The sequence below is a fragment of the Plectrocnemia conspersa genome, unplaced genomic scaffold, assembly GCF_051122295.1.
Source record: "Plectrocnemia conspersa isolate PC_06_02 unplaced genomic scaffold, ASM5112229v1 ptg000001l, whole genome shotgun sequence".
NCBI lineage: Eukaryota > Metazoa > Arthropoda > Insecta > Trichoptera > Polycentropodidae > Plectrocnemia > Plectrocnemia conspersa.
This window is the reverse complement of record NW_028277165.1, coordinates 2,248,278-2,260,484: the sequence shown is the minus strand read 5'-3', so window position 1 is coordinate 2,260,484 and position 12,207 is coordinate 2,248,278. Positions and strand designations below refer to the sequence as shown.

The following is a 12,207-nucleotide window of genomic DNA, read 5'->3' as shown; positions in this document are numbered from 1 at the left end:
ACGTTACTTTAAATTTGTAGTTAAGTAGGTCATATTCTGGTCTATATTGTACATTTAAAAATACGTTTTTTAACTTTTAAAAACAGGTTTTGAGTATCACCTATGGCATATTATTAAACAAGTAGTATTCGTTAAAAAAATAACGGAGAGTATATCAGATTGGTATAATTTACCCCAACATTTTAAACATTGTATAAATAAAGATACATAATTACATTTAAAAAATAATAATTGTTATTCTATTTTATTTTATAAAAACATACATTTTGAATAAAAATATTATATATTCATTTGATCATTTGATATAAGAATAAAAAAAGTTTTGAAATCTTTATTAAATAAATTTGGTCAACAATTAATAAAAAAATATATTTGCATTTGAGAGCATCTTTAACCTTTTCAACGCGGCTGATATTTTTGCGCACCATTTCAAATATGTGGGGGAGCACCTATATATGCCATAAGATATTTAAATAATATTTCAATAAATTAAAGTGTTCTTCAACCCTAAATTGTATAAAAAATTATATTACACGGCTCAAAGGTTCATGATACATTTAGGTGCCCAATACATACCGGCCATTTTCTTAGGTGTCATCCGCGGTCAAAAAAAATGATAAATGCCTTTAGATAATACATTTATAATATAAAATAAAGTAAAAAGTTATAAAAATCAAAATGAAGAACTTCCGGAAGTAGAAATAAGCCTAACGCCGGCTCATCTAAAGGATTCGCATTACTCTAAGATCCGAAAGGCGGCACTTAAATGAGATGAAAAAATCTAGCTCGCTGCTTGAATATGTATGAATCGGAGAAGGATCGCTGTACTTAGATGGGATTATGCAAAATGTGTAACGATTGTGGATAATGGTGACGAAGGCCGACGGGTGACGAGAAACCAGTTTAGAGATATCGCGGTGCCGAGATCTACGTAGAAAAATCAGGATAAACAATGTCAAAATTGGGTCAAAGCGGCGGCGTGAATCTTAATCAGACTATCGCATTTGACCCCCATGACACCAAACGATAGGATAATTACACTCAGCGAAATCAGAGTGACAGAGTGTAAACTTGACCCGCATCGCAGCACATATGATGCACTACTCAATGGCAGATGACAGACAATTTACTACGATAATGTAAATAGATTACCTGTATACGAACGGTCCGACTTCTTGGAGTTTTGGCTTGTGACCCTTATCTAAAAAATCTTGAGGATTCGTCACGTTAAATATGTAAACTTTGGTTAACCGGACGACGCCGGGCTTTTGCCAGTATTGAAAGCTCAGCGAGCCGTTTGATAGCTTAAGATTCTGAAAAAAAGTGTTTAATATTTTTATAGTATTTTTTTAATATTAAAAGTCGTATTATATTCGGCTAAGTCAGTAAAAATCAATATAGTAAAAATCAATATAGCAAGTATATCTTGAAATAACTTATTTAATATACCGATGTAAGAAAAAAAAAACTTGTATTATAATCTTCTAAATTGGTGTGCAATAAAATGCAAATCATGTTATTTAAGAAGTGATTGATTTAATCATATATAGTTATCAAACAACTAATCTCACAGATAAGGTAGGCTTAAATAAAACTAAATGTATACTTTCGGTTAGCAGACGATTGATTTTTCTTAATAATATATAAGTCAAATATAGAGAAATTAAATATATAGGATATTAAAATTATATCATTAAGCAACTATGGTAAGATATAACCATAAATATATACATTTACAATGATTTTGTGTTTAAAAAACCGTGAAATACAAAAAATATTTTTAATTGTAATAAGCAATATATAACTAAATAAAATTGCTAATAAATAAGTTTAAAACGATATGTCTGAAACCATGAATTTTAATATTATACTATAAATACACCAAGCTCATAATTTATTTTTTATATATTTTTTAAAACAGGTTTCATACTGACAATTGATTTAACAAATAATTTAAAATACCAAATATTTGTTAGTGTGTTTAAATTACACAATTAGAAACACTTACAATATTTAAAAAAATAAATTTGAAGCCTTATCTGAATCTAATTAATACAATAACTCTAAAAGTATTAACTTAAAAAAAATAAAAATAAAAAAAACTATAAAAAATCATCATACTTATATTAAATTAAGTATCAATATATTTATCACAATAAATCATAAAAATGTAATTTATAACGATTTTTTAAAATGTTTTAAAACTATTTTTTACAACAATATCGATAAAATCTAATAAAATATATACATAATGTTATCTTATTTATATGGCAAAAAGTGTAAAAATTATTCTGATGTAAAAATGTAATTACATTCCAATTGTAATAAATATTTTAAAGCAAAAACTTTTTCTATATGTTTTATTCATATTTTTATACACTTAAATATTTCTCAAGTCTTGATCGTAAATGTGTCGTTGACTCTGTATAAAAAATATATTTTTTAAGATGACTAATATTACTCATACTTTCGTAATATTTTTATTGTGTGATACTAATGACACTGATGTTGCTCTTAAAAAACATTTACGTTTAACATCAAAATACCCAAACCATACTTTTTTTAATAACGTTTTCTTCTTCTAAATAACAACATATAAAATAAGATGCAAATTAATTTTACAGTGCACAAATTTACGTCACTACTGATTGCAAAATTTATAAACCGCTGATAATATAGTGATTGTTGAAGTATTGCATATCAACGTTTATTTTTAACGACTTTGTTCATTAGAGATTGCTGTTATTGGTGCAATAAATCGCTCATCAAAGAGTATCAGTCCAGTTCCTTGATTAAGAGGCATTTATAGTTGTGAAATTTTATGATAGAGTACACGAAAGCGGAAGCATGCTCAATTATTGTAAGTAGTATAAAAAAAGACTTGAACGCGCGGGGACAACAAAAACCTAAAAGTAATTTTTTCTTAGAACTCTTTAAATAATATAAATTACCTAAATTTAAGAAATTATTGTCCTTAATATATATTAAATATTACTTAAATTTTGCCATTAAAATAAAATAAATAAAATTACATAGTGATTTGATTAAATAACCAAATTTAACATAGATTTTACATTTGAAAATGAATCATGTTACACATACATTTATAATAATAACTTACTTTTAAAATTATGAAGTCTATCCAAGGCACCGAGCTTAAAATTATTCCTAAGGCTAGTGTGAAGACTCCAAACATGATGACACATAGTCTTCCTGCGAATTAAAGAAAAAAAACAATTATTAATACATTTAATATTCACATAAATTGTATTTAATTAGTCTTAATTCTAAGAATGAACAAGCTAGTATTATTTTGACCTTGACAAAAAAGTCATACGTGGATGAAAATTTTCCATTTTATTGCGGTTTTTCGAATTGGATTGCTCACACATCGTCCTAGTTTTGCAACTAAAGCGTATAGATTACATCTTCAGAAAAACCTATATAGGATATTCAAGCGTCGTAGCAAAATTGTACAATTGCAGCATCCGATTACCATCTTTGTTTTAATTCAAATCACTATAACAATTATGTTTTATTACCAGAGTATTTACTTGGTATTGGATTTTTTAATCAATTTTTGTGGTACATATAAAAAAATATCAAAAAAAAATTATGCAAGGTCATTTTGATACTTTTTTGGATATAATGTATGGAATTTTTCATTAGTTTATTAAAGCGAATGACTTGTGGATTTGATACAATTATGCAATGAGACTAAATCTGCGCTGCAATTCGATCTTTGTAAAGAATATGTTTAGCAATATTATTCTTATATACAGACACAGTATGGTTGATCAATGTTATATATAGAACATAGCCTTAATTTTTAATTGTTACACTTTTGAAATGTAATTAATTTTTATATGGTAAAATACCATACAAGATACAAGAGTTTGCAAAATATGTGATTTAATTGAGTAAATATATATTTCCATAAAAAAAAGTGTCATTACGATTACAAGAAAAATTTTATACATATTTTGCAAATCTATGTTTAATAAAAAAAATATGTTTATGGCAAAAATGTATTAAAACACACAAATATAAAATAAAACATGAAAGCTTATAAGTAAAGAAATAATTGATTTAGATATTAAAATATTTTTTTTGAGGATGACTTTAATAAAGTTTTTTAAATAACACATATAGTGCAATATATTTTTTGGAACTAATTTAAATAATATTAAATACGCTTTTTCGAGAAATGTCTTATATATGAGTCAATAATTATAAAACTGGAATGAGTATTATATATTTAGTTTTAAAATATAAGTATTTTTTGCTTTTCAGTAAATTTATTACTACTACATCAAAATCTATATAATTCGGTTCTCAGAATCATAGCAATAATTTGCTCTATACTAGTACAATTTAACCTTAATTTTGTAATAAAATACTATATTTAATACCTTTAATGATTTTCATAATACACACATTAAATGCCTTTATTTGATTTTTTAATAAATTTCTCAGTAAAGGATATTTTTAAATAATATAACAACACATTTATTTACATAATTGTTATACATAAAAATATGTTTTTGTTATTATTTAGGTACTTTTTTTTATTTTATAATAGAATTGATTATTTTTGATTGAATTGAAGTATTAAGCAGAAAAAATTCTATCAAATCCATATATTTTAAATTTGCCACAGTTTTTTTTATACTATTTGCATTTAGAAGTAATCTTACTTCAATTTATGTATGAGGTTCTTTTAGGCTAATATAGATTACTAACTAGAAAATTATATATATTAACTAAAAATTACTTATAAATTTTATAAGGTGCATTTCATAAAAATCTTATTCATTATATTTTCAATTATTAATAATTGCGATTACATGAAATCATGAAATCATCTCTTCTATAACATAAGATATGTATAATTATAGTTGACATCTGATTATTATAATCGCTTATTACATTTGAATAACTATTATATACTTTTAAACTATATATTTATACAATCTAATCTAGTTAAAGTAACAAACTTTATCAATGATTGTGCGATATTATTAGGTATGAGTTAAATATATCCATGACGCATATTTTATAAAACATAAGTATACGGTATATTTTTCAGTGTTTGATTAATATTTTATTAAACAAATACATTTTTTTATGTTACCAGAATAGCAATAGGGCGATAGTTCCTAATAACTTGTCCATTCTAAGGATAGTATCCGATATGTTTGTATTCTTACATAGACGTCTAAATACACACGTATATGTATGTTTGTTTATTATATTATCGCACTTTTATTCAATTAGTTTAGATTACAAACAAACGATTCGTTTAAACATTGTCGGCCTTCGCGAGCATTAAGTGGTCGGAAAATATTTTTTGTCATCCTCCATCACCACATAATCTCGAAGAAGAAGACAAGCCGTACGACCAGCGAGAGACATCTGTCTCATTGGCGAGATGATTGTTTTTCGGTACATTGTGCCGATTCTACAAAATAAACCACTCGAGCGTGTCTTTTAATATTTGACACTTTGTCACTGACCGCCCGGCGAATGTTTGAACAATTTTTTGGCACTTTGATTATGCAACGACGGACAGAACGAAGGCTTTGAAAATTGGGAAATGTTGTCTCATTGTCGGATAATAAACACGAGAGCAAACGCTCTGTACATAGACCCTGAGCGCGATAATATTATTGACCCTTTTCAGCGTTATGCAACTAGATGATGTGTAAAATGCGATTTGGCGGTCAAAACTCAGCAGCAAATTTAATTATCTCAAATGATAGTTAATTTGAATTACGCGTGATTTCATCGTATTTATTGATAATGAGTTGGTATGATAATCTAATTTAATATTATTTGCGTCTAATGTATGCATTAAAATAAAAAAAAAAATAAAAAAAAAATTGTCATTGAAGATCGATGTTTAAATAGACTTTTTATTGTTTACTTTTCTTAAAAAAACCGCGTTCAAGTGCCATGTTGTATATAATAAATTATTATAAATTAATTATAATTTTCGCAATAGTTCTTAACTTGAGGCGAATTAAACTGTAAAAAAATGTCATTCACGTTGATGATGTGATTATGTATGACGTACTTATGACTGGCGAAACTTAATAATATGACGTCATATATCAAAGATTGATTTAGTTATTTTTGCACTTGAATATTTATTAATAATTTAAATACTACATCATAAGTAAAAAGAGCTTTTGATCAGCAAAATATTTCTATATAGCATATAATAAATTCCTAATTGATCTTACATTTTCGAATCAAATCATTCATACAATTTATAATGATTTATAATATATTAAAAATATATTTTAAGCTATATAAAAATATTTTAGTAATATCTTCATTACAATGTTAATAAAATTAACTTTAAATTAAAATGCCTAGATTTTATTCGATATTCTTATAAAATCTATGAATTATATAAATTGTACTGACGTACCTAGGTACCTCAGTACAATAAAATAACAAACGTACCTACGTTCAATCAAATCTAACGTATATGTGCATTAAATCGGAAGCAATGATAATGTTTATGTAATATAAAATAAAAAACTCACTTTTCGGCATCGGAGCCCGTCGCCGGTAATTCAAAATTTGAAGATTTCATTACGAATATTGTTTTATGATTGTTCATCTAGTTTAATCATTGTATTCTTGTAATCCTCAGCACATTATGTATATATTTAATTTTCATAGTTATAACACACCTAGTTAATTGGCAATCCGATTATTTATATTCAGACAAATGAGGAATTAATGAAAATTATTGTCGCGTAGCAAAATTTTGTTATGAAATAATAATTATTTAAAACGGTTGTCACGGTACTGTCGGCCATCTTGTTTTATATTTGAATGCTTATTTTTTATTGGTCGAAACAACAGAATGCATTACCGGTGCCTCGCAAAGCAATGAAGCAAATTCAAATTTTATTTTTAATATTATAATTGTTTACGTGTATTAATATACACCGTTCATACACTCCGTTTCCAACGGTTATTGATGCTGGAGACCATCAACAGCATTTTGTAGGTCCACGGTCGTCAATCGCGATGATTAAAAAAGGAGGTCTGGCCTAGCGCTGGAGTGTGCAGTATTCCGGAGGGAACGCCAGGCTGGGCTGGATCTCAGTTGCCCATGAGCTGAAACTCCCGAGCCTAATGAAACTGCGGAACGTGTGCGAGGTGCCCAAAAAGTTCCTACACCGTTCATACAAAGCTATACGATTTACAGAGTAGATATTTTACATATATTTATTATTATTTACATATATTAACTTTGCTTTAATAAGCTAAATAATATAGTTAAAAGATCTTGAGCGAATTGTGAATTAAAAAATGAGCATGTATAATTATTTCCCGATGTAACTATTTAGTTGATTCTCAAATATTAAATCTTGCATGATACACAGTAGCCGATAATCTAACCATGATTTAGCAACGTCTTAATAAAACGTTTTGCGCCTTTCAATTGTAGTCACGTGTATAAGTCATCACGCAATTCTCCGCTTAGTTTCTGTAGTAATATCATATTATTGAGATGAAAAGTTGATCCTTTAATCCTTTAGCCTCGATCATACATCTGTGGCATTGGCCGATTTTGAGGACCGGTCCTAGAACTTGGTCCCTTCGAATGTTGCTTGGAGAAACTTTGCCCGTTCGTTCATTTTTATTTATTCATTAATGAAATGCCATAAACGCTTGACAGTGTTTATGGCATGCGATTTATATAATTGCGTTTTAAAAAAATTATGGTTTTTGTTATGCTTCGACCGTTAAAACATGATCGATGTCATAGTAGTTTTTCAACTATTAAGCGTTACTGAGATTTAACATCTCATTAAAGCGGACAATATAATATTTTCTTATGGTTGTAAATTAAATATAAATTATTCAATTATTATATCAGACATATTTTTATGATATTTCTCTCCTACATTTTAGTGATTTTTCAAGGTCATCGTAGAGTTGTAAATGAACAGATTTGACATTACAACTAAGCGCTGGAATTCCACGATTATACCTCGGAAAAAGTTTTAAACACTTCGTGCAATGTCATAAATTGCTTTTAACGCGGCCACAATTTAATTCAACTATATAAAGAGTTTAATAGCATTTAACGGTATGTTAAAATTAATACTATTATTTTTAAACTGTAATATAGTATCGTATTCACATGAGAGAAACAACAAAAAATTGATATTGAATTATGTCAATTAATAAACAGTGCTTAAAAGTTTGTAAATAAAAAGTTTTTATAGCAGAAACGCGCAGCTTTTTTGTAAGTTACTGATCAAACGGAGCTTAAGACTCTTCTACAAATGAAACGTGATTCCACCTGTTGTGAAGTCGTCGACCTTCGCACTTTGCCAGGAATTTCGTTGTCTAATACAATCTGGAGGTGGCTGTGTATTGAGATATTGTCTCAGTAATTGTCAGAAAGTGAGGGCATTATTCAAAAGTTAACCTAGAAAGCCCACTTTGAGCAATTATGGACTATTGTGACAATAGAGAAATTGTGATATGTCTATAAAATTATTCCATACATATTTATTTAGGTATTATTTATTACACACCAACTCTTGTAAGAAAGTTCTAATTTAATTGATATTTAGATATACTGTTTAGTTTTTATTTTTAATAAAACTATATTAAGTAATTTCAGTTATAAGTCTCACTGTCAATCATCAAGAATTAGGATGTAATAATTACAAAAATATTAATGTTCAAGGAGAGTAGTTAAGGTAGATAGAGCGTGAGATAAAAAATAATACGTCAACAATTTTTAAAATATATGCAAAAATCTTAACACGACATATATGCCAATTGGTAATTTTAACTCGAATTAAAAAATATAAAACAATATACTCTTTACGTTTACTTTCATCGGTCACAAATTACTCAAACTGAAGGCTCTAGGTAAAAAACGCGAATTTAATTGCATAATCCTTGAGTCTTCAAAACTTCACAAAAACCTGTAAAGGTCGAAGTTTTTCGCGTGTCAGATAGCACGTCGTCAAAAATCGAGTTACCATGTTGAAAAATTTGCCAAATCCTGTTTACTCGTTTGGCGAAATTGCTTCTATATTACTATACTGCTTACGCATTTTATAAATCTACGTATTATTTTGTTGCTGTAGAATCGTGATAAATTTTTTGCATGTTATGCTCTCCATATTGCACAAATAAAATAGCGTCTGATCGAAGGCTGTTTGATCAACAATCAGTTCGTTCACCTGCTTTGTTTTCAATTATCAATCTCAGGGATTGTATATCAGTGCATCTCAACATGTTACTTTTTATTTTTATAAATATAGTAATTCTAATAACAATTTTATATTTTTTACTACAGTAATTATATTGCTTACATTTAATTGAAATTAAGCTTAAATACCGTGAGATATATTCAGTGAATATTAATTATATTATTTGTAAATCACGAGGAGCCTATGGAACACAAAATGAAGTTTTTTTATTTGGATTACTTGCATATTTAAATATTTACTTTAAGACAAGTATTAGAGACCATTTTAACATAATATAGTAAGGGTTACAATGGCTCTCTACAAAGCCATAACAGCAAAAAATACATGATTAGCACAATAACAAAACACAAGAAATCGTCATAAAGAGCACCCAAGAATTTGCTCTCAAAAGCCACAACATACAAGCTCTTAAAACCCTTAATCGCATTGAAAAGATTTATATTACGTCTTTATGTTTTTAATTTTCTTATTATCGAATGATCGCCCACAAATGACCACCTGAAAGTAGCACTTTTACAAAGGTAAAGTTAAACAATAATGATATGGATCTTAAATTGCCCATTTCTCTTTTTTCTTAGCTTCGTCCAATGACCATATAAAAAATGTTAAATTGTTTAAGCACTATATGCATGAGCTTTGAACCACACGCATAGAAAAAAACTTATTCAATCGAATAGCATATTGTCTGTCATATTTTGACATTATAGAATGACCACATGAACGTTACGCTTTCAGCAAAAAATCTACAGGATATTGAGCTAAGCAATTATGCTCTTTGTTTTGATTTAGCTTTCTCTTTATTTAGTCCAAGTTACTCACTCGATTATCACAAAAACTGTTTCAACCCTGAAGTATGAAAGTCAAATTACACACATAGAAAAATTGTGGTACGTCATCTTTATCATTATCGAATGAACTCCCATAAGTTGCCACCTGGAAGTAACGCTTTCAGTAATATAGCTATAAGATACGGAGCTAAACAAAAATGCTATTAGTCAGTTTCCTATTCGTTTAAGCATAGTCCAATGATGAAGCTGCCTTTTAGGACTATAATATATTTGTATGTTATAACTGTATATCAAATATAACTGTATACAACCCTAAAAATATCTAAATATCTCAACACTAACGTAAAAACATATGTATGATCTTGTATCTACTCGAAATTCAATATTTATTTTAAATAAAGACTATTTAAATATTTTGCTCAAAATTAAAATGTTATTTATATAATTTAACCTTTTCGCCGCGACACTTGTTTGCGTCAAGTGTTCTTCCAGCGCGGTTGATATTTCATCGGATTAGATTTCTAGCACTAAGTCTTTTTAAATGTTCATTACAATTAATATACACAATTTTGATGTTGAAAAATTTTATAATGATAAGCATTTTTTTTTAAAAACAGCTTAAAAACTGACAGCGTAGTGAAAATTTTATGGATTTTACTTAGATTTTTCAAAGAACTTAAGATTTTTTTATCATTGAATCATGAAAATATTTTTTATTTATTTATAAGAATTTAAGCAATAAATAAAAAACTTTTCCTGATATAGAATAAAAATTACCAGTAGTCAAGAAAACTAATTTTATTTTTGAGTTAAATACATAATATAAATCTAGTTTAAATCTGTCAGCTATTTGGACAATTATTGCGGCGAATTAATTTATTTATTTAAAAGTAAATAATGATAAAAAAATATTAAATAATATTAATTGAAATCTATGTAAAAATGCAATTTAACCTTTTCACTGCGATGCTTGTTTGCGCGAGTGCTCTCCCAGCGCGACTGATATTTCATCAGACTAAATTTCTAGCGCTGAATCTTTTTAAATGTTCATTATAGCGTAAATACACAATGTATGCTGTAATGAACAGCTTACATTATGTATGTACGCTGTTATTAAACGTTTATATGTATTGTAATAAATTTAGTGTGAATTAACACGCGAACTAAAATGCATAAAGCTGGTTTAATTAATATTTATATAGTTTATTGTTTTACTTGAAATTATATTTTTAACTCTTTCACCGCGGCTGGTATTTTTACTAGCCATTTAGAAATTTGGTAATATATGGGTGCACTTATTCATAGCATATTTAAAAAAAATAATATGGTTCAATAAATTGAAGTGATTTATAGCAATAAATTATACTGAATAACCATATTATTAGGCTAAAAGGTTTATGGCACATTTAAGTGCCTGATGAGTTCTGACGATTTTTTGATGACACATATAGAAGGCATCGGCGGTGAAAGGGTTAATAATGATTTTAGAATATTAAAATAAGAAATATCTCCATTGAGTTTCGTTACAAAATATGTAGTATGCTAAGCCCATCGTACGATAGGCTTCGATTAAAAGGGTTAAATATATTTTTTGGTTCTGAATTTGTAACTTTACCATTATAATAATGCGTAGTCCTAATGTTTATATATATTGAATTTCTTGTATTAAAAATAGTTGATGAAAAATATAAATAATCAAACATCAGACCAGTTAAAACTAAACCGATTTAGTAAGATATATAGATTTTTTTAAAGCAATTATTATTAATATGATTTAAAAGTAGTTTAAAATCAGTTATAATACAGATATTTATTTTAGTCGTTAAGGTTTTTTTTACTAAATAATTTAATTTTAACTAAGCGTAGGACAAAAATTTAACAGGTGGCTTGACTTAAACCTGTTTTATGTATAGTTTAAATATATTATAATGTTAAAATACATGTTCTTTCAAGTTTTTTTAACTATACATATTTTTATCTTTAGCTTATATTAAACTAAAAATTAATGGATAATATTTGTATAATCAAATATTAATTTATGTTTAACTGTCATTTCGTTTAGCTATTAAGGTATTCAATAGTTATTACACTGACATTATATATTATTCTTTCCTCAATCCTTAATTATGCTTGTAATATAATAATGATAATAAATTGAA

At 27.2% G+C, this 12,207-nt stretch overlaps 1 protein-coding gene across 2 annotated transcripts in view; it reads right to left on the bottom strand.

Moving 5' to 3' along the window:
• dsb (scavenger receptor class B member debris buster) overlaps positions 1–12,207 on the bottom strand; it is a 95,270-nt gene that overhangs the window by 19,623 nt on the left and 63,440 nt on the right. For both annotated transcript variants that reach the window (XM_088202513.1, XM_088202522.1), the window contains exons 4-5: positions 3,122–3,213; positions 1,153–1,313 (exon numbers count right to left, since the gene is read on the bottom strand). In XM_088202513.1, the coding sequence (XP_088058639.1) occupies positions 1,153–1,313; positions 3,122–3,213 (253 nt within the window). The remainder of the gene's footprint in view (positions 1–1,152; positions 1,314–3,121; positions 3,214–12,207) is intronic.